The sequence below is a fragment of the Eretmochelys imbricata genome, chromosome 2 (assembly GCF_965152235.1).
Source record: "Eretmochelys imbricata isolate rEreImb1 chromosome 2, rEreImb1.hap1, whole genome shotgun sequence".
Taxonomy (NCBI): Eukaryota; Metazoa; Chordata; order Testudines; family Cheloniidae; genus Eretmochelys; species Eretmochelys imbricata.
In genome coordinates, this window is record NC_135573.1 from 265986016 (window position 1) to 266010077 (window position 24062).

At 47.2% G+C, this 24062-nt stretch overlaps 1 protein-coding gene across 2 annotated transcripts in view; it reads right to left on the reverse strand.

The window, feature by feature from the left end:
• The window catches only part of ELP6 (elongator acetyltransferase complex subunit 6), a 39522-nt gene extending 16399 nt beyond the window's left edge, over window positions 1-23123 (reverse strand). The window contains exons 1-3 of one of the 2 annotated variants that reach the window (XM_077808518.1): window positions 22963-23123; window positions 14344-14422; window positions 12244-12314 (exon numbers count right to left, since the gene is read on the reverse strand). In XM_077808518.1, the coding sequence (XP_077664644.1) occupies window positions 12244-12314; window positions 14344-14422; window positions 22963-23016 (204 nt within the window). In that variant the 5' untranslated portion in view covers window positions 23017-23123. The remainder of the gene's footprint in view (window positions 1-12243; window positions 12315-14343; window positions 14423-22962) is intronic. The other variant, XM_077808519.1, reaches the window with a different exon arrangement.
• Window positions 23124-24062: the final 939 nt, after the last annotated feature.

The following is a 24062-nucleotide window of genomic DNA, read 5'->3' on the forward strand; positions in this document are numbered from 1 at the left end:
TATCACATGTTTAGGGGCAAACCAATGCCTTCCCGAATCCAAATCTGTCCATTTACCCCCAGGTCAGACTGGCAGATACCTTGGGGGGAGTGGGGGTCACCTTCCTCTATAGCATGGGCCAAAGATTGCCAGCTGGGATAACCAGGCAGATCACACCTAATCAATTCCCTCCCACTGCAGAGGCCTCAGGCATTTGGTGGTACCTTGATCTCTCCTGTTCTCTGCCCGTCTCCCAGGGTCTGAAACACTTTAGTAGAACTAAAATCTTTGGGCTCAACGTAGAGGTATCTGGGTAAAACGAATGGCATGCGATATTTAATGGTCTCTTGTGGTCTGAAAATCCAGGGTCCCATTGTGCGAGGTACTACGTCACATACAAAACCGCAATCCCTGCCCCCAAAGAGCTTACAAAACCGCACTGATTTCAATGACGCTGCTCCTCTGGATGTATTCAGAATCTCGTCTGCAACTTTAAATGACCAGAACAAGTTTCCATGACTTTTGTCTCTGGTAAAAAGCTGATGCTGGTCAAGGAGAGGGCGCAGGTCTCTACTGTTACTTGTGCAATGGCAGTGGAACTGTTAAGAGTTCTGACGGCAGGTCATCACCAGCAGAGCAGGCGCTAGGAACCCAGCTTTGACTTGGCAGTGCTGGCACTTAAAAGAAAACTAAACATCTTTTATCTTGTAAATTGAGCAAACTTTGTTCTAGAGCCAATGAGACAAGAAACAGGGAAACATGCCATGCTCTCTTTGGAGAGTCACTTCAGAGTAAAAAGAAAAGGAGTTCTTGTGGCACCTTAGAGACTAACGAATTTATTTGAGCATGAGCTTTCGTGAGCTACAGCTCACTTCATCAGATGCATACCGTGGAAACTGCAGCAGACTTTATATATACACAGAGAATATGAAACAATACCTCCTCCCACCCCACTGTCCTGCTGGTATTAGCTTATCTAAAAGCCATTTCCAGCACAAATCCAGGTTTTCTCACCCTCCACCCCCCCACACAAATTCACTCTCCTGCTGGTGATAGCCCATCCAAAGTGACAACTCTTTACACAATGTGCATGATAATGAAGTTAGGCCATTTCCTGCACAAATCCAGGTTCTCTCACTCCCTCACCCCCCTCCAAAAACCCACCCCCATACACACAAAAACTCACTCTCCTGCTGGTAATAACCAGTTTGGATGAGCTATTACCAGCAGGAGAGTGAGTTTTTGTGTGTATGGGGGTGGGTTTTTGGAGGGGGGTGAGGGAGTGAGAGAACCTGGATTTGTGCAGGAAATGGCCTAACTTCATTATCATGCACATTGTGTAAAGAGTTGTCACTTTGGATGGGCTATCACCAGCAGGAGAGTGAATTTGTGTGGGGGGGTGGAGGGTGAGAAAACCTGGATTTGTGCTGGAAATGGCTTTTAGATAAGCTAATACCAGCAGGACAGTGGGGTGGGAGGAGGTATTGTTTCATATTCTCTGTGTATATATAAAGTCTGCTGCAGTTTCCACGGTATGCATCTGATGAAGTGAGCTGTAGCTCACGAAAGCTCATGCTCAAATAAATTCGTTAGTCTCTAAGGTGCCACAAGAACTCCTTTTCTTTTTGCGAATACAGACTAACACGGCTGTTACTCTGAAACTTCAGAGTAAGCAGCAGTTCGGCAGAAAAGGACCTGGGGATTACAGTGGATGAGAAGCTGGATATGAGTCAGCAGTGTGCCCTCGTTGCCAAGAAGGCCAACGGCATATTGGGCTGCATTAGTTGGAGCATTGCCAGCAGATCGAGGGAAGTGATTATTCCCCTCTATTCGGCACTGGTGAAGCCACACCTGGAGTACTGCGTCCAGTTTTGGTCCCCCCACTACAGAAGAGATGTGGACAAATTGGAAAGAGTCCAGCAGAGGGCAATGAAAATGATTAGGGGGCTGGGGCACATGACTTACGAGGAGAGGCTGAGGGAACTAGGGTTATTTAGTCTGCAGAAGAGAAGAGTGAGGGGGGATTTGATAGCAGCCTTCAACTACTTGAAGAGTTCCGAAGAGGATGGAGCTCGGCTGTTCTCAGTGGTGGCAGATGACAGAACAAGAAACAATGGTCTCAAGTTCCAGTGGGGGAAGTCTAGGTTGGATATTAGGAAACACTATTTCACTAGGAGGGTGGTGAAGCACTGGAATGGGTTACCTAGGGAGGTGGTGAAATCTCCATCCTTAGAGGTTTTTAAGGCCCAGCTTGACAAAGCCCTGGCTGGGATGATTTAGTTGGGGTTGGTCCTGCTTTGAGCAGGGGGTTGGACTAGATGACCTCCTGAGCTCTCTTCCAACCCTAATATTCTATGATTCTGTGATCACCGCACTAAGGCTGTAATAAAAGAGATTGTGGGCCAAGTTTTCCACTGGTGTAACCTGATTCTTAAGTACAATTAATAATCCTGTGCTAAGCTACCAGATACTGCTTTTTATAATAGCCCCTCCCCAACCAAAGGGCCTTCCTTGCCTATACTGGAGATTTCAGCCAGAGGTGCAAAACCCTAATACAGACAAGCAAAAATACTATACATGCTATTATTTGAACTGGTGAGTGAAATCAGAGTAAGCTGCACCCATGCAGATTGCGGTTTCGCCTGCCTCCAGTAGGGGTTTGCGCTACTGCAGCTACACTGGTAGTTGTAATTGGGGAAAATCCCCATTGTAAACAAGGCCCACGTCTAATGGTGAAACTATCCATCCAAGGAACACCTGTATCAAGATTGACAGTGGGTTAATTTAGACAGAAGTTGATGTAACCTCTGCGTCAGATCCAAGATCTTATTGCAAATCCAGGAGGGTTAAATAATCTATGGCACAACCTTCAATGTCAAAGAGCCTCCGAGGAATTCAAGGACAACCATCCACACAGAGAATCCTGAAGTTATATTATAAGATTAACTCAGAGAACTGAGCCCAAAGTCAGGAGGTCAGCTGACAGCTATCAATAGATTTAACTCTCTCTTGGAATTCCCCATGGAAGAACTGGATTGTTCCTTTCAGCACATCCCTTTAAGGATAATAACATTGTTCAGAGCAGTGAGGAACAAAACATTTCAATTTGCATCACACACATGCTCCAACTAATCCTCATTGTTCTCTCACTTTTTCAGAGTTTCTCAGGAGAGAGAGATGACAGCAACACCTATTAATAACAAACACACAGGCCTTGTCTGCACTGGGAAATTGCATCAGGTTAGAAATCATATTAACCGACATGATTTTCCCGTTAATGTAAACAAGGACGCTCACCGCTGGACATGGTTATCCCTAGGGCACTGTCTCTGTCTACCATAGCTGCTAAGTGATGTTTAACATCATGTTAATTAACACAGTTTCTAACATGATGCATTTTCCCCAAGGTAAACAGAGTTGCCAGCTTGGCTGCAAATCTCCCCACTCCAGCTGCCTCAGCCGTGGTGAGAACTGCTCCCTGTCACAGCAGCCACAGAACCAGCAGAGTCCATCAGAGGCTGATTTGGGCTGAAGTGTGGAAATCTAATTTGTAGGTGCTATTTTCTTACTAAAATCGTCCTAAGAATGTGTGAATGGGAGGAGAAAATAAAACTTTACATGAAACCTCATCATCGTACCAAGGAAAACTCATTCCACTCACATTAGGTCTGAGCTCTCAGCCTGTTTATCTCCTATTACAAGGGAATAATTGGGCACTAACTTTTGTCTCTTGCCTTATACTTTGATTGTAGGCCTCTTGGGACAGGGGCCATCTTTTTGTTCTGTGTTCGTACAGGTCCCAGCACTGTGGGTCCTGGTCTGTGATTAAGGCCCCTGTGTGCACTGGGAATACAAAACAAATAAATAAATGAAATAAGCAAACTGCAATTGCTTTATAAAGCACCAAACCCAACCCACTGGCCACGGCACAGAACACATCAGCTTTACAAGCATCTTTCCCACCCTTGTGACAGAGTGCAGAGACCCAGCAGCTGAACCAGCACTCTGGTCACTGGAAATCCAATTAGTTCCCCTGGAGAGGGCCTGACTGAGGGAAGGAGTGACTAATTACTAGAGCAGCCTGGGCGGGGGAGATCTCAGGAGCTGATTATCCAGTTAACTACAAGAGTGGAAAAGGAGCACAGGAAGGAAGTGCAGGGGCTAGGCGGGGCCAAAGGAAGGTCTCTGGGTGGAGAGATCCCTTCCCTCTCTTATGACTATATGACACTGTAAAGAGAATTGCTGCATGGAACTGAAAGAGGGTAGTGGCTGATAAAACTAAAACAAACACAAATAAAGTACACAGTGGTGGTTACAGAGCAGAGGTGTCAGAGCCACTTACAGAAGACGGGAGCAGAGGGCCGTGCTCTGTCACAAGAGTGGGCTTGTCCAGGATCTGCCTTATTCATGCTGACAAAGAACCTGACAGGGCAGCTGGTGCAGAGGCTCACCCGTCGAGGCAATGGAAGACATTGCAATGGCTTTGAGAACAGCAGGAGGAGATGCAGAAGACCCTGCAAGCCTTCCAGCACACCCACCACCTGGACAGACAATCCCTGTTGCAGGGCAGGCTGAGCAACAGAAAAGCCCACAGGATATTATTCAAGAACAAACCCCAACACAGCAGCAGATACTCTAAGGTGTGATGAGTCCTGCTGCAGAGTACGACGACCAGACACAAGCGGTAGGCCTCTGTAAGACAAGCCCTGCGGATGACCCTGACAGATTCTTGGTCACTTTTGAAAGAGTAGCTATGGGTGCAGGTTTGGAAAAGGGAACCTGGGCCCTACAGCTAGCACCCTACTTGACAGGGGAAGCTCAGGAAGCCTGCATGGTAGTGACCAGGGGACTATGATATAGAATAGAAGATTCATAGAATATCAGAGTTGGAAGGGACCTCAGGAGGTCATCTAGTCCAACCCCCTGCTCAAAGGGGGACCAATCCCCAATTTTTGCTCCATTTCCCTAAATGGCCCCCTTAAGGATTGAACTCACAACCCTGGGTTTAGCAGGCCAAATGCTCAAACCACTGAGCTATTCCTCCCCCCATATGGTTCAGGCAGCCATGATAGAAGATCCTCTGAAAAGTACCAGCCAAAGTTTTGGGCCACTAGATGGACTGAGGTGTGTCTGCAAGAGACTGGTGTACTGGGAACCAAGAGGGATGTGGAAATTTCTCAAAAAGGGCCTTATTTTTGGAGTTTAATGTACTCACCATACACAAACCCACATCATATATCACTTGAAAGTGTATTTTATGTATGTTTACATGGGGTATGATGTGGAGCTATCAAGTAGTGCCATAAGCCTGTAGGAGAGGTGAAACAATAGTACCCAAAATGAGAGAGCCATTTTTTTCCATGTTTCAGAGTAACAGCCGTGTTAGTCTGTATTCGCAAAAAGAAAAGGAGTACTGGTGGCACCTTAGAGACTAACCAATTTATTTGAGCATGAGCTTTCGTGAGCTACAGCTCACTTCATCAGATGCATACCGTGGAAACTGCAGCAGACTTTATATATACACAGAGAATATGAAACAATACTTCCTCCCACCCCACTGTCCTGCTGGTAATAGCTTATCTAAAGTAATCGTCAGGTTAGGCCATTTCCAGCACAAATCCAGGTTTTCTCACCCTCCACCCCCCCACACAAATTCACTCTCCTGCTGGTGATAGCCCATCCAAAGTGACAACTCTTTACACAATGTGCATGATAATCAAGTTAGGCCATTTCCTGCACAAATCCAGGTTCTCTCACTCCCTCACCCCCCTCCAAAAAACCCACCCCCATACACACACAGACTCACTCTCCTGCTGGTAATAGCTCTGACCACTCTCCATAGTTCCAGAAATATTGCAACATGACTATAGCTCCAGTTTTTACTGTTTAAGTTAATATCAACACCTTAATGTGGTTTTTACTGGTCAGAGCTCCCAAACCACAACGTATTAACATATTTTGAATGGTTTTGCATGGGCAAGTATTTTTTTCTTCAGAAATGAAGAAGCTGTTTAGCATGTGGCAAAAAACAGCAAATATCAACGTTTTGAAATATACCAGCATGAAGTGTTTTCACATCAGATATTCTACTTAGGGGGTTGGACTAGATGACCTCCTGAGGTTCCTTCCAACCCTGATATTCTATGAGTCTATGATCCTTAATTGTCAAAGTATTCACAAGTGATTGTAATAGTTTTGTGTGTTTCCAGTTGAAATGTGCTGGCCAGATCAGTCTCACACTGAAGGTTGTGCCCCAGTAGCAGTAGCTTGCGTGTCCACAGTTTGTACTGTACAGGGGTAGATACAATGTGAATGAATTCCTAGTGTAACGCTTCCTCTCCATTTGCAAGCTTTTATACATACAACATAGCATCTAGTTTACATGGCAGAAGGTTTTAATTTGTAATTACCTATACATGCAGTAGTAACCATTTGAAATATTCTAGAAACTTGCCTTTTAATTCAGTGACACTTATGCACAGGTCAGTATTAGCGTTAGAGATGACAATACACAGCTTCATATTACAAATATGTAAAGGCTAGGAGAGAAAGAAATAGCCTAATAAGAAGTACTTAAGACAAAGTCTACAAACAAGTCCTTGCCGCTGCATTGAAAAGGGGTGAAGATCATGTTACAGCTCTTTCCAACCATGTCATCAACAATATAACAAACCCATTTCATCCTAAATCACATCCAGAGGTGCTTACCAGCATATCTACTGCATGTAACATGAGATGTGCAAGAGTCTCTACTGAAACAGGTGTTGGTGAAGAACAAATGGAGAGATTTATGAAAGGTGCACTTGATTCTGATGGGACACACAGCTTCTTCAGCCCAGTCAAGAAATCTGGTATCAGAACATTTAGTGACTTGGTCAAGATGACCAAATTAAAGCTTGGCAAAGGAGGAATAGTCACAAGAGCTCTCTGTCCAGAAATTATTTTCCATAGAGCCACATCCTTCGCAAGATGCAGAGATGATGTTTCAATGGCAACTGTTCTCAGTCACCCAACAGGACCTGTGCCTATGTCCCTTTTCCATGGTGAGGGAACAACTATAAGAACAGACAAAGCTGAATGAGGGCATCAGCTGGAAGCTCAAGAGGAAAGAATCCATGCAAACAAAAATCGGAGCATACACGGCTATCACACAAATGATGTCTGGAAACGAATTCCACACATTCCATGAACTGGCTGCTGAGTCGTTGAGGCAGATCCTAAAAGGATTTGACAAAGCTAATTCTGTAATCTAAGTCTTTGACAGATATGGCAACAGTAACTCTGTGAAAACTGCAGAAAGTCAGCACCGGACAGGATCTACGGTTGGGTGCAAGAAATATCAGGTGATTGGTGAACAACCTGTGCCTCCATGGAAAAAGTTTCTAAACATGGCATTCAACAAGCAGTCACTTGCAAAATTCGTGTGTAAATATATGGTGCAAACCCAATACATACCTTCCTTCTTGCAGGAAGCTTTTCTAATGATGAAGTAGCAAAGTCTGTCATGAGTAGAGGTGCTGAAGAAACCCAAGATTTGTCCAGTACTCAAGAGGAAGCAGATACAAGGATCCTCCTGCATGCAGTATGTGCCATCATGGCTTTTGGGTCTTAGTGCCCTGATACCGACATTTTGGTCTTTGCTGTTTAGTACTTTCCAAAAATAGCACACACATAACATGTGGTTTGAAATAGGCATCATTACCAGCACAGCTGACAAGCTGTTGCTTCATACCTGAGCATGCGATTTATGATGCACTTATTCCTGACTTCTGCTGTACATGCATTAACAGGATGCGACTCTGTGTCATCCCTATATGGTTCTGGGGGGAAAATATGTGTTTAATGTTGTCAAAACAAAGAGAGCTTACCACTTGCAGCGATCTTGCCAAATTGGTAGAAGGTGACAGACAAGCCGCAATTTCTGCAGCAAGTAAGTTGGTAGCAGGGCTGTATGACCAGAGCGGGAAAGAAAAGGAGACCCACAGAGCTCTGAATTACTTGTGCCTCACATCAAAAAGGACCAGTCACTGGCCAAATTCCCACCATATGAGGATAGTTTTGAAGAGCATGTCAAAAGAGCATCTTGGCAAACAAAGATTGTATGTTTCAGAGTAGCAGCCGTGTTAGTCTGTATTCGCAAAAAGAAAAGGAGGACTTGTGGCACCTTAGAGACTAACCAATTTATTTGAGCATAAGCTTTCGTGAGCTACAGCTACATGCATCTGATGAATACATTCGTTAGTCTCTAAGGTGCCACAAGTCCGCCTTTTCTTTTTAAAGACTGTATGTCTTCACACATAGGTAAACCAGAATTGGATCACCATTGCCACACGGATGGAAAAATGTGGATGATGAACTATTTCCTGGATTCGTCAAGGGCCCAGTGGCATCTGAGCTTCTACAAGGCCTTATCGGTGCCTGCAGCAGTAGAGGTTGGTGCACAATAAACTGTATCTGCAGTCAGAACAATCGTCACTTCACCCAACTGTGGACATGCCAAGAAATGAGGACTGTGGTCACCCCCACTCTCAGAGACCATAAACAAAATGATGATAATGATGTTGACCAGAAATGTCCCCAGCTCTATTACCTTTCAGCGATACCCGTACAAATTATTAGATTTTATTTCACCCTTCAGATTGTTGTGTTGCTCTGAAGTCACAAAGAAATCCAATTTTATTTCTTGAAATAATACATAACCATGAAGCTAACAAACAAATGCAACTATTTCAAAATGGTCATTTTAATGTGTTAATGTGTCACTGTTTATCCCCATTTCCATCGTAGCAGCATCACATCATACCTCATCTTAAAGTAGACATAATAAGTTTCCAATGATATGCTTTTATGTAGAGAGGGCACATTAAGTTGACCAAATTGGTCGTGTCTGCTACTTGCCTGTTCTATATCCAATTCTACGGCTGACCTTGGGGAAGTCACTTACCCTCTCCATGACTCACCTTCCCCATCTATAAAATGGGCACAATACTTGCCTATTTCACTGGGCTTTGAAAGACAATTCTGTAATGCTCGCAAAGTGCTTGGAGAGCCAAAGATGGAAGGTCCTAGAGAAGCGCCATCTTACTGTATATCACAGCTCCACACAATCAGTGCTATGCCCCAACTTTGGAACAGTCTGTGATAGCTTCATGGCCTCTTTAGACTGGACTCTGGGCCTTCAGCACCCCGGCTTCACCCATGAGCTCTGTTCAGTGAGTCCAACTGAGACAGACTCCTGGAGACTTGTACACTCTGCAGGGATTAATGCACCTCGCCCAGCATTTGCAGTGACACTCACACAGCATTGTCAAAACAGGCGGGTTTATTCATTAACTGGAACACAGCATAGGAAGTCCTGTGGGTACCATAGTGAACTGAAGGTTGAAGCACAGTCCATTCTGGTTAGCCCTGAGCCCAGCCAAACTGTAGTGAACCTCTTTGTTCAAGCTCTGTCTCTCCCTCTGACCTCCTTGGTCATACTCCAGGTGAGAGCCCTGACTCCTGCTAGCAGCCAGCTCTTATTCCCCGCCCCCACAACGTCACACCTTCCCAGTCCTTTGTTCTCCAGGTGGAGAATGTTGCTCAGTCTTCCTGCAGAGAGGTGGGAAAATCCAAATCCCGCTGGGTTGTTGGTTGGTTGATGTCAATGGGTGGGCAACTGCATTTGCCACCATCTTTTCAAATGCTCCTCTGATATGGGGGCCAAGGCCCAGACAGCTAGGCAACAATCACACCTCTCTCTCTTAGCCTGCCCTGAGAGCAAACAGATGTTTTCCACTCCCACTGCGTAATAGTTCAGCATATAGGAGAAACTGAGGCACAATCTCATAAAAATATTATAAAATATCGCCCCTTCATCCCATTATGTTATTCGGAAATTGTAAGGTGTTCTAACTCATTGTTAAAAAACAAGAATCACCTAGAACCAATTTGGTACATCACAACATAAGGTGTGTCTATACCACAATCAGACATGTGAGTGCAACACATGTAGACATGCCAGCTAGCTGGCAGTGAAACCATGACAGCATGGGCTAGCCTCTTAAGTACATACCCAGGGTTCTGGGGGAGCTTGAACAGCCCCTGCTGCCACAGCTTTATTGCTGTTGTTATTCAAGCAAGCTAGCTCGGGTGCGTCTACATGTGCTGCACTCATGCCGCTGACAGCAATGTAGACACAGATCCATAGACTTGGGACAGCAGACAGAAAACTAGATAGATATGGGCTTTCAATGTAATCAAAGGGGGCATGGATCAGCGTTCATCTCGGACTCCCAGTCAGTACCCAGCCCAAGCCAGGGAAGCTAATGATCCAACCAGCGGACTAAATTCGGTGATGAATCCTGGTCACCTGAAGCATGTTGCGCATACACTAAGAAGAATGCTATCAAATAAGCCCATGAAATCTTGAATTGCATACAAAGGCATCATGTTACACAGTGAGGCAGCAAGTGTTCCTCGCTATAGCACTAATGAAACTGCACCAACCAGGCTAGATTTAGTTTCATTTAATGCTGCCAGAGGTGAGGGAAGGAATTCAGGGAAGAGTAACAAAAATGATTAAGTTGATGGAGGGACTCAGATTTATGAAGGAAGACTGAGAGAGCTAAATATATGCAGTTTGGCTAAGCATTGACTAAGGGGGAAACGGTAACTGCACACAAGGTGTAAACACCAAAGAGGCAGAGGAATGTCTTTAGGTGGTACAAGGTTTACCTGCAAGTAACTGGATGAAGTTCAGCAAAGGATGATGTTTAGAATGAATGTTAAGGACTTCCTAATTTGAATCTCTCTGAGATTGTTCAGTTTCTCCAGACATTTATAGTGCTCCTCCCCCACCCTCCCAATCACCTGTGTAACCAAGCTTCCCCAAGAAGAAATCCCATACTTGAGTTACCTAGGCCTGAAGCACACACTGCAGAGAGTAACCCTGCACTGGCTGCTCAGGGATGGATGTGATGGTTGAACTGATCCTTTTCTACAATAACAATGGCTTTCCAGCCCACTCTGCAGGAGCATGTCAGTGACTTTGATTGCTCCATCTCAGGGATTCTGAACCTTTTTCATCACACGGACTACAGCTTAATAAAGATATTGTTTCATGGACCAATCTCCCCACCAATTTGCAATCGCATAACATCCCTGCAGCAACTACACCAATTGCTTGCCTGAACTGCATTTAATGTATTTTTAGCTTCTTTTAATATTATGTAGCAGACGCTAACGCTCCTCCTTGTTTCTACCGCATGACCAGCCAGCTCTCCCAAGGCCACAAGTAGATGCTCCACAGATTTCATATACACAGCCAGTGCTCTGCCTTATTTTGGGCCTAACACACAAACCACTGAGTAGGTAGAATGCTATGTTATCCATTCCGTTCCATTGCCATATTCACTCAGCACAGCCCTAAGCTTAGGTCTAACCCAGCTGCAGCACATTGCAGGGATATATATAAGAGGAGATTGGCCACATGTGGATTTGGTTACCTGTCCCCCTCTCCATATAACAAATATGGGGACCACTGAGCCCAGTATCAAAGTTCTCAAGGATTCCTAACCTTGGACAGCTGGTAGCAATCTGCCAGACCTGAAAAATGCTTTCAATCCCAGTATTTAGGGCCAAATTGAACCTGGGAGTAAGTATATTAAATGCCCATTGAGGTCAGTGGAGCTGCACCCACTTACACCTAAGCTTACTTTGGTTCTTAGATACAGTCTCTTACTATACTTAACAGAATTAATCAGTGTTTTAAGTCTGCCCCAGTTGAATCAAAAGCTTTCCTCTGAGAAATGTCTGCTAGTTCCCTGCACATTTAAAACATCCTTCTCACAAAAATGATCGTGCTTAGAAAAGATAACAATGTACATCAAAGAGTTAACCCCGTGACAGGAGCCACGTGCTAAATATCTGTTTTCAATGGAGGGAAAAGCAAGCCCTGAATTCAGGCTCAATCCTGAACATCCACAACTTCCATCGATTTCAAAATGAATTGAGTATGCTCAGTGCTTCATGGGATCAGACCCATGCATTGTAAAAGATTCAGATTTGGGGGGATGAACATGCAAGTTATGTATAGAAAATCCTGTTTGTGTCTACCACTGCTTTCTACTGGACAAAAACTGAGTTGTGTTACTGACCAGAATCAGACCTTCATGGAACAGAAATGGCATTGCCCTCAAGTGGCAGTAGCTTCCAAAAGCTACAAGCCGTAACCACACTACTCAAGCGTGAATGGTACTTATGATCATATTCCAAGAGACTTACCAGCTTCTGTGCTATGATGTTATAGTGACTGAAGGACTGGAGCAGGGCCACAAAACAGACTTTACAGCCAGCTGGGAAATAAGACAAGACACATTATCCCTTCAGTGTTGTAAGCTCCCACTCTCAAGGCATTTGAAATGAAGAAGAGTCAGACAATCAAAAGCCGATCAAAAAGAGCCCAAGGGGAGAAGACTCTCACCCCCCGATGGAGTTGCTGGCTCATATTTAATGTAAGTTTATTTTAAACCTTTAAACCGATGATCTCTCCCCCATTTAAAGAAAACTTTGTTCAGTAAAAAAAAAAAAAAAAAAAAAAAAATTAAAATATCGCTAAAAAAAGCCTATAAATTAGAAAGCCTCTTATGTCTCCCCTCCCTGCTGCCATGGGAGCCCCAAGCATTCTCTACCACTGGAGAGTCTTTAAAATAAGGACTATGGGCCACACCAAGACATGGTCTTGTCTGCTGAATTAACATCTCTTGGAGTGGCAAAAGACCCTTTCATTTGGCTATCATGGGGCACGCACATGGTTTAGTCCTTGTCTTGACAGATTCACAAGCTTGGACATAATGATAAATGAGAAGTTTCAACAAAGAAGTCTCTTTAAGAGACTTCTTAAACATACGGGTTTTGGAAAATAAAGGCCCTGGCCGTCTGAGGAACATAAAACCCAGTATCCATCAGAAACACGGTCTTTGAGATTTGGGGCACATGGAATTAATTCGATGCAATTGCTTCTCCCCATTGGAGACAGTGACTTGGTAAAATGAGTTGAGCTGGGTCATTTTAGCCAACAGTGAATGTTCAATGATGTCAGAAAGCCACCAACCAGTTGGGCAGTTTCTGCTAGACAGTGACATTATACTCAAACAATACGGATGTGCTACCAATCAGGATTGAGGATCACTGGCAGAGTTGCAGTGGGACCCAGCACTGAAACAGGGGGTGTTGCAAGGCTGGACTGAGGTTCATTAGCAAAGCTTCTCTAGCAGTGAGTGGTATAGGAACACCCAGATAAAGTAGAGGAGCAAGCATGGTAGCTTTGGGTGGGTCTCAGGACTAAGAGGACAGGATTGTGGCACATGGATGGAATACTGTGAGGGATTCCAGGACCGCAAAGAGTGTTTGCTGCTCAGAAATGCAGTGCACTGACAGAGCTGGGCCAGGACACAGAACTACATTATAAGGGAGTGCTGAGGATCAGAACTGAAGTCCATTAGAAACCCAGGATGGGAAGCCTGCACAGTGCATAGGTCAATATGCAGCTGTATACATCCTTCACTTTCAAAAGCGCTCAATATTTTACATTCAGTTCAAATGAAGGAAAAGTTTGGCAAAATTCTTCCCTCAGGGACACCCATGCAACCCCACTGAGTGCAACAGGATACGCAGGCATAACGGAGGACAGCATTCGATGTACCAGCACCTATGTGCTAAACATCAATGCAGGTTCAGAAGGCTGGTTCCTGAGAGCCACATTACGTCACAATCCAAACCGATTTATCCAGAACTGCAGCTTTGCCATGAGAGATTTGGAAAAGTCCAGGGCTCCTCACAATAGTATTTAAAACAATTCAACTAGACAGGCCTGCTCTGCTGTAGCAGGTGAATCATTAGCACGAGAGACACTATTACTCAACTTGCCATTTGGGCTGGGTTCTTGTTTGTTCTTTTTTAAACATAGTCATGTACCAGAAAGTTTGCTGATATTTGTTACATAATATTCCTTTTACATTTCAAAATGTGTGGGTAGTGAATAAGCTTATGTTATATAGCAACTTCCAGCCCTAACAAGCCAGAGCGTTTTACAACATTCATTTAATTTCACAACATCCCTACGTCCAAGTATGCTATGCATTTTGCAGATGGTAAAGCTGAACCACAGAGAGATTAAATGACTTGTCCAAGGTCACAGAGAAAGCCCAAAGACAAGTTAGGAATAGAGGTCCGACTCTCAGTGTCCTGCTCTAATCAAAAGAGGGCACAGTCTCCCTAAAACCAAGCTCTATCCCATCAGACATAGTTCATGTGTCGGCTGGATGATTCTACCAGGGCCAAGCAAGTCACATCTTCTTTGCAGAGCTCCACGTTCTCACATACCTTTGAGATAAAAGGAGAGGAAGTGATGCACCAGGAAGCTGCCATCTGTCTTGGTGTCACGCAGCAATGTGAGCTTCCCCTGGAAAACAATGAGCAGAGAACCTTAAAGAAAGGAGAGAGGTGAGGGGGGATTTGATAGCAGCCTTCAACTACCTGAAGGGGGGTTCCAAAGAGGATGGAGCTCGGCTGTTCTCAGTGGTAGCAGATGACAGAACAAGGAGCCTTGATCTCAAGTTGCCGTGGGGGAGGTCTAGGTTGGATATTAGGAAATACTATTTCACTAGGAGGGTGGTGAAGCACTGGAATGGGTTATCTAGGGAGGTGGTAGACTCTCCATCCTTACAGGTTAAGGCCTGGCTTGACAAAACCCAGGCTGGGATGATTTAGTTGCGGTTGGTCCTGTTTTGAGCAGGGGGTTTGACTAGATGACCTCCTGAGGTCTCTTCCAGCCCTAATCTTCTATGATTCTAGGTGGCAAAATTAAAATGCTGATCTCCCTCCCCCCACCACAGCTACAAAGCGGCAGAATCTATGTTGATTGAGGCACACAGCTATGAGGGGGTCTCCACTACTATTTGTGACTGGTTACAGGGAAGAGTCCTACACAGTACAGACTGGTCCTCAAGCTGCCTCTATAGATTCGTCCCTTACAATTAGCAACAAAACCCTTAGATTCAGGAAGAGACTCAGGTCCCATTTACTTCTATAAATTCTACCACATTAGGAGAGCTACGATTGGCTCCCAGCATGGATTGGTCTTGAAATATGAACAGGAACAAATGGTCGTAAGTGTGCCCAGATTGTGCTACTGCCCTGCCAAGTCCAAAGCTGTAGCCAGGTACAGAAATATTGTTCAAACACGGTGCAGCTCTGTCTGAAATTCATTTTAAGGTTTTCTTCTGGCCCAGCGCAGATGTAGCAGGCTGATTTCAGCTGGAAAACTAACACCCTGTTCCTGCTGGCATTGGGCTCAGGATAAACACGTTTGTCACCACGGAGTTCTAGTCAGCTACCTTCATCAGTATAGCCCCATCTACACTACAAAAGCATAGTGACTGGATGCTGTGGCTGTGTCTTCCCTAGCCTTTTGCCCTCCAGAATTTCCTACTGTTGTTACTGCTGGTGTAGCTCTACTGTTAGTAGCAATAGCAGGCACGTTAGTGTAAGTAAGAGGCAGGTGGCTGCTGAAGTTTTGACCACTGTGTGTAGTCTAACTATACTCAGAGCAGGTCTAGACAACATGATGGTAAAACACTAAATACCAGTCTGCCACTGGTGGCAGCAGTAGTGAGAAATTGGAGGCAGGGGAGGCGCGCGAATTGTAGCATAAATTGCCAATACTGGGACAAGAAGGAGTATCAACCGAGTGGGAGGAGCCATCGGACCCAGGCCACAACTCAATGCAGGGGACAACAAATGAAAACGCAGGAACAGGCATAAAGTCAAAGGTTGAAAATTAGGGCTCCAGAGGAGAACACCAAGCAGAGAACCCCAGATAGCGCCCACTGCTCCTCCAAGGTGTTAGTCAGTGGACACCGCCCAGAGGAACTCTGCCTAGAGGCGTGATCGGGTAAGTAGGGCCCTTCCAATTTCACAGCATGAAAAATGCGTCAGGGACCGTGAAATACGCCCTTCCCCGTGAAACCCGACCAAACCAACCTCCGGGTGCCTCCCCCTGCTGCAGGACGCTCTCTGGGACTGGGCAACAGCCTGAGGTTCCTGCAGCTGCAGGAGGCTTGTGGAGTTGTGTCCAATCTTCCTTGTGCTGCTGAGAGCATCCCAGCAGGGGGCTCCTAGCTGCTACTCCAGGCAGGGCTGGGGCATGACAGGACTTGCTCTTTCCCTGCAGCACTGCTCTTGGATCTCTCTCCTGGCTGCAGATAGCTCTACACCTCCTTCTCCTCACTCACTTCCTATCCCTCTCCCTTTGCAGCTGCCTGGGGAAGGGACATTGTACAGGGAACTGCCCCCCCTTTCAGGGGCAATTATTAGCTTATTTCAATAATAACAGAAAGAAAGGTGAGGCACTTGACAGAATTTTTTGATTGACACTTTACAGCAGCAAATCATACTCAGGGCTCAACTCACTGATTGGTAGATATGGACATTGGGGAGGTTTTGTAGCGTAGTGATGTCAATTGCCTGCCTACCAGAAGACACATGCAATTACTATAAAATGAGTGTCCAAAGTAAATCAAAAACCTCAAAAATGATTACTGCAGCGGATTTGGCTTCCAAATTCTACACGCCGATGAGGACAAACAATTTTATACAAGCTGCAATGTTTCATTGGATCACACACATCGGGAAATGGTTCAGTGCCACAGACTTGGAAACCCATCAAAGCAGAAAGAGGGCTGCAGAGAGTGCATTGCTGGTAAACGAAAAGTTCCAAAAACAATTTCTTCTCTTTCTAAGAAGATGACAGAGAGCTCTGAGACCCTCATTTAGCTAGAATGGAACTTGTGGATGCATTTGCAAGTGCTAATATACCATTGGACAAACTTGATCACCCAAAGCTGTATGAGTTCATTCAACGGAATGTAGAAAATGCCAGTTGCTTACCAAGTGCGAATCAGCTTCGACAGGACTACCTTCCAAAGGTTTTTGCTACACATTTTGAGGAGATAAAGGCTCAAATTAACTCATGTGTCTTTTGCAATCATGTTGGATGAGTCCACAGATGAACAAGACAACCATGTACTGCGTGTTCTGTTTGATTTTATTTCTGGCAAGGCTGAAGACATACGGACAGGAAAGCTAACAATAGTGCTCACCGACTGCATTTATTTGGATGCTGTTAACTACACTACAGTTTCTCAAGTGATAATTAAAACCATTTCAAAGTACAGTGCGAACTTTGACAAAAGTATCTGCTTTCATAAGTGACAATGCAACTTACTTGACGAAATCTTTCAAATCGGTTCTCCAAGGTCTAAGGCCAAATGCTGTCTGTATACATGTAATGGACATATAATTTCTCTTGTCGGTGATCTGTGATGCCCTGATAATATAACAACTGTAGAAACGAGCTAACCCGGGGGAAGACACAGAGCAACATGCGCTCAGTGTGGCTAGAATGGTTCCAGATAAATTCCCCGACTACAATGATGAAGGAAACAGGACTAGATCTCAGATTAAACAACTGGTTTTGTAGCCTGTCTTTCAGCACGCTGTGCAATATACCACAGGTCTGTTCCCACTAATAATAAACACTTAGGCTAGGTCTACCCTGGCAGAGTTTTTTTGCTGAGAGCTTAATCGCTGATGAAAAAGCGCTTAAAGAAAACCACTGTTGTGTTTCACATTGTCTTCCACTGGAGGCATAGCGTGTTCACACTTGCAGCACTTGCATCACCAATGAGAGCAGTGCACTGTGGGTAACTATCCCACAGTGCAGCTCTCCCCCTTCTGCCTCTAGATCTTGTGGGAAGGCGGAGGGGATTGCATCATGGGTCCGGGCTTAATGCCCTATGATGCACTGCTTTCCGTCCCAGCATTCCATGTGCTTCCATCTTCAGTTTGCAGCATTTTTCAATGTCCTTTGTTTTCTACTTTCCCTGACACATCTATCTGCAGGAATGGATCCCGCACTGCTCTCCACTGTTCTGATAACTCTCACTAGCACATCATGAGTGGCAGTGGAGTTGATCTTGAAGCTACAAAGGCAACGGCAGTCACAGTTGCTTAACATGGTGTCCTGACATGGAAAGCAGCAACATTAGATTGCTTTTGGCATTCATGGAGGAGCTGAACACAGTGGAATGTCGCTTTTGGACTCGGGAAACTAGCACAAAGTGGTGGGATCCCATCATTATGCAAGTCTGGGGCGACAAGCAGTGGCTGCAGAATGTTCGGATGTGGAAAGCCACCTTGCTGGAACGGTTTGCTAAGCTTGCTCCAGCCCTGCGGAGCAAGAACACCAGAATAAGAGCTGCCCTCTCGGTGGAGAAGCACGTGGCGATCACAGCGTGGAAGCTGGCAACTCCAGACTGCTACTGTTCAGTTGTGAACCAGTTGGGAGTGCGGAAGTCGACCATTGGGACTGTGTTAACGCATGTGTGCAAGGCCATTAATTGCATCTTGCTGCGAAAGACCATGACTCTTGGCAACATGTGTGGATGGCGTTCCCTAACTGCGATAGATGGTACGCATATTCCAATTCTGGCCACCGGACCACCTTGTGACCAAGTACATCAATCGGAAGGGGTACTTCTCCATGGTTTTGCAAGCACTTGTGGATCACTGTGGGCATTTCACTGACATTAACGTGGGGTGGTCTGGAAAGGTGCATGACGCACAGATCTTTAGGAACACTGGCCTGTATAGAAAGTTACAAGCAGGGACTTTCTTTCCAGACCAGAAGATCACCATAGGGAAAGTTGAAATGCTCATAGTGATCCTGGGAGACCCAGCGTACCCCTTAATGCCATGGCTCGTGAAGCCGTACACGGGAAACCTAGATAGCAGTAAGGAGCAGTTCAACAACAGGCTAAGTAGGTGCAGAATGACCCTTGAATGTGCGTTTGGTCGATTAAAGGCACACTAGCAATGCCTATATGGTAGGTTAGACCTGAATGAGGAAAATATTCCCATGGTTATAGCCACGTGTTGTATGTTGCATAATATTTGTGAAGGGAAGGGCGAATAGTTTACTCAGGGGTGGACTGCCAAGGCAGAACGCCTGGCTGCTGATTTTGAGCAGCCAGACACCAGGGCTATTAGAGGGGCGCAACGTGGAGCAATAAGAATCAGGATGCCTTGAGGCAACTCTTCGAAGATGAAAACCAGTAATATTTCTTGCTATGCTTGGGACTACAATGGTTAATTACATTTGGTATGCTAGGAAGCAGTTGTGATTGTTAAGGCCTAGGATTCAATGTAAGGAACTAATAAAAGTGCCTGTTGATTTGCAGGTGCTATGAGGTATCATACCTTGCGTGGAAACAAATAAAGAGTACTTATAATTCAAAAATCTTTGCTTTTATTGCCAAATAAACCACAAAAATTCAGCCTCAGGCGGACACCTGGCATGGACAATTTCAGCCTGAATGGTAGAAGTTTAGCAAAGTTATGAACAACTGAAAACAGAGTCTTATAATGGTAAGTGTCAGGCAACCTTAACTATAGGCAGCTACCAGCTCTACCTATAGTAGGACAAAATGAAGTCAACAGGAGCCCGCATGTACAAAGGGTTTGCGCACAAGAATCTGATTGCAGGATGGGGGCCTAAATCAAGACAAACCAAAGTCTCACTGGGGATTAAAGGGGTGGGGGAAGGGTGGGGAGTTAAAGTGACCTGAATGAAAGTAAGGAGAGGGTTCATTAGGGTGTATTATGGAAACCTGAAAGGTTTTTTGTCAAAAAAGCATTGCTCCACTCCCCACTTTTTTAAAAAAAAACCTTATTTATTATTTGTGTTACAGGAGCACCTGGAGGTTCCAATCTAGATCAAGTCCCCATTGTGCTAGACACTATGCAAACACATAGGAAGATACTACAGTCCCCCACTACCTCAAAGAGCTTACAACGTGCGGGCCTGATCCTAAAGACTTACACATATGGGTAACATAACGGGACTACTCACTTGAATAAAGATATACATACGCATAAGTCTTTGCAGGAGTGACAGGACATACAAAGGCAAATGACATGCAAAGCATTAGGAGAAGGGGAACAGACATTATACAGATACACATTTTTGTGAGTATTATTATAACTAAATAAAGCAAAAATCAGCTATCTACATTGCTACCCCAACCTGGCCATCATTAATTGGTTGGTTTTTTAGAAGGGTCCCAGCAGAAGTGGGTCTTGAGGGATTTGGAGGAGAATAGTGGCAGAAGGCATGGAGAGGTTTGCATAAGAAGCTGATAAATGAGCAAATGAAATTGAGATGGAGATACAGTGAGACACAAGAAGAGAGGGGCAAGTTGTTAAGGGCATTGCAAGTAAAGACAAAAAAATTAAACTTAGGGCTTGTGTATAGTAAGCAAATGTGCACAAGTATGGTTACATTAATGTAGTAAGTTACTGAATGAAGCTGCAAGGATGTAGTATGTCTACATTAGGGGTTTGGACCAATATAACTACATCAAAATAGTTACACCAGTGCAAATTTTCTGTCAAGCTCAGGGTCTGGTGAAAGAAAGGGAGCCACTGACATGATTTACTGGGAGTAGTGATGTCTCAGAACTAGCAAAGAAGATGATCTTGCAGCATTCTGTACTGATGGGAAGACGGCGATGTAGGGATTAGGGAGGCTGGAGGGGAAGTAGCCAAAGAAATATCAGAACCGTAATGCCTGGTCTTCCCTGAATGGCAGAAGGGGGAATCCAGAGAAGTGGAGGGGGAGATATCTCAACTCATAACCATAAGGACAGGGATGCTGGATGTTCAATTCTCCAAACTGGAGTGACACAGGGGCTAAGAGAATTGCACAGCAGAACATGATAAGAACATAGGACTGGAAGAGGCCTCCTGGGGCAATAAGTCAAGTGCCCACTATCGCAGGCAGCTCCATCATATATTCAAACAATTTGAACATAAGAACGGCCATGTTGGGTCAGACCAATGGTCCATCCAGCCTAGTATCCTGTCAGACAGCAAGTTTAAAACAAATAAAAGGAAGTAATTGATCACTTGATCATTACCCTCTGGGGCACTTGGCATTGGCCACTGTCGGTAGACAGGATACTGGGCTGGATGGACCTTTGGTCTGACCCAGTATGACAATTCTTATTTTCTTATGTTAAAAATTTCTTCACACAACACACAGTCAACCTGTGGAACTTCTTGCCAAAGGATGTTGTGAAGGCCAAGACCATAAAAGGGTTCAAAAAAGAACTAGATAAATTCATGGAGGATAGGTCCATCAATGGCTAATAGCCAGGACAGGCAGGAATGGTGTTCCTAGACTCTGTTTGCCAGAAGCTGTGAATGAGCGATAGGGGATGGATCACTTGATGATTACCTGTTCTGTTCATTCCCTCTGGGGCACCTGGCACTGGCCACTGTCAGAAGACAGGATACTGGGCTAGATGGACCCTTGGTCTGACCCAGTAGGGCAATTCTTATGTTCTTAAGTTCTTCCAACAGTGGTCAATGCCAAATCCTTCAGAGGGAATGAACAGAACAGGTAACAGGCAAGTGATCCATCTCCTGTTACCCATTCCTGCCTTCTGGCAAACAGAGGCTAGGGACACTTCAGAACATGGTTTGGACACAGGTCACAGCCCCTCTCAGAGAACCTCATGCCACAGGCTGGGGGAACTCTGGAGAAACAGGAAAGGACACTGGGCCCCGCTTATTGCCTTTCCAAGATGCAAGATTAGACCGGACCTGCAGTCACAGGGAAACACATGGGGGATGCAGCTCCAGGGGAAGCAAAGCAGGGGGGTCATCCAGCCAGCCAGGGATCCCACAGCCCCAGGGATGAGGCAGCACAACTAAGGGGGGCATCCAGCAGCCCAAAGGGGGTGTCAGAGTCATCTGGGGCGGGGGTTCCCAAACTGTGGGCCACAACACAGTCCCAGGTGGTCTGCCATGGGCGGAGTTGGGAGAGGCATGGGGTCCCTCCAACCCTCACCCCAACTGTGTACATTGGCAGAGTAGCAGCCAGTGATGGCCCCCAGCCAGGGCTGGTGGAGCCCAGCACCCGCAGTGGGCAGCAGAGGGAAAAGTGGAGCCGCCGAGTGGTGGGTGAGGAAAAGGGGCCAAACCTGACAGGCGGCAGCTCCCAGGGCAGCTGGAGGATTCGTGGCCATTCCCCACAAACCATGGCTGGCAGGCCCCCTGTAGCATCGGTCCAGTGGCCCCCCCCAGGGACCGGGGCTCAGCAGTGCTGCTCTGTTTCTGCCTGGACAAAGCCATGAGTTGGACCGTCAAGATAACCGGCAGGTCTGGCCCCAGCGCCTGCCTCTGCCTAGCTCTGGCTGCCCCGAGCCCTTACCTCGTTCCTGGGCAGCGGGTGCCTGTGAGGTGTGCTAGGGTGCTGGGTGGGCGACGGGGGCAGGGCTGCCAGGAGGCACTCGGGGGGCTGCTGAGGCAGAGGGTGTCGGCGGGGGCTGCCTGTGGCACCTGCCTGGCCCCTTCAGCCTCTCGCCGGCCCTGGTCCCAGCACGCCCCATTGCACGTTCCTAGTGGGCCACAGAGCCTATTGCAGCTGCACGGGTGGGCCTCAGGGGGGAAAGTCTGGGAACCCCTGGGACCTGCAGCCCCAAGGGGAGGCGGAGCTGGGGGTCGTCCGTCTGTCTGGCCAGGGGCCCTGGGGAAGGAGTAAGAGCCATCACCAAGCCCGCACAGGGACCCCTCGAGGCAGCTAGCGCCCCGCAGGCTCAACGCCCCCCTTTGGCCCGCGTGGGCAGAGCAGGTCTCGCGGGGACTACAGTTCCCAGCACCCAACGCTCCCCGAGCAGGCAGAGCGGCCCCACACAGACTACAGCTCCCGGCATGCAACGCTCCTTCCTGAGCCGAGGGGCAGGGATGGGACTACAGCTCCCAGCAGGCGCTGCTCGTCCGTGACCGAGCGGTGCATCCTGGGAGTCGTAGTCCCGATCGGGTCCCCCACATCCTATCAGGACGGTGGCGGGCGGCAGCCAGGACCGAGCCCCTCCTCACCTGCTCGGGCCTCTCCGGGGAGGCGTTCAGCAGCTCGTTCAGCTCAACGAACATCCTGCCCCAGGCGTTCTGCTCTGCCTCTCCCTTCGCCACAGCCCGTACGGTGCCCGCCGAGGGACCGCGAGAGCCGTTCGGAAGCCGCGCGGCGGCTCGTGGCCCTGACCCTGTGGAATGTAATACGCATGCGCCTCTCTCGCGCCCCGCCCTCTCGAACTCCGAGCTGTGCTGCCCCAGACTCTGTGACCGCCTCACGTGGGGTGACAATTCCCCTCACGGCCCCCAGCGACCCCCCGTGTGGGGTGACAATTCCCCTCACGGCCCCCAGCGACCCCCCGTGTGGGGTGACAATTCCCCTCACGGCCCGCAGCGATCACCCCACATGTGGGTGACGATTCCCCTCACGGCCCCCCACGAGAGCCCCGCGTGTGGGGTGATAATTCTCACGGCCCCCAGCAACCCCCCCATGTGGGTGACAATTCCCCTCACGACCCCCAGGGAGCCCCCCCGTGTGGGGTGACAATTCCCCTCACGGCCCCCAGCAACCCCCCTCGTGTGGGGTGACAATTCCCCTCACGGCCCCCAGCAACCCTCCCCCATGTGGGGTGACAATTCTCCTCACGGCTCCCAGCAACCCCCCCGTGTGGGTGACGATTCCCCTCACGGCCCCCCACGAGAGCCCCGCGTGGGTGACAATTCCCCTCACGGCCCCCAGCGACCGCCCCACGTGTGGGTGACAATTCCCCTCACAGCCCCCAGCGACCGCCCCACGTGTGGGTGACAATTCCCCTCACGGCCCTCCACGAGAGCCCCGCGTGTGGGGTGATAATTCTCACGGCCCCCAGCAACCCCCCATGTGGGTGACAATTCCCCTCACGACCCCCAGGGACCCCCCCCCGTGTGGGGTGACAATTCCCCTCACGGCCCCCAGCAACCCCACCCCCCCCCGTGTGGGGTGACAATTCCCCTCACGGCCCCCAGCAACCCCCCCCCCCGTGTGAGGTGACAATTCCCCTCACGGCCCCCAGTGACCCCCCCATGTGGGGTGACAATTCCGCTTACGGCCCCCACAACCACCCCACGTGTGGTGACAATTCCCTTCA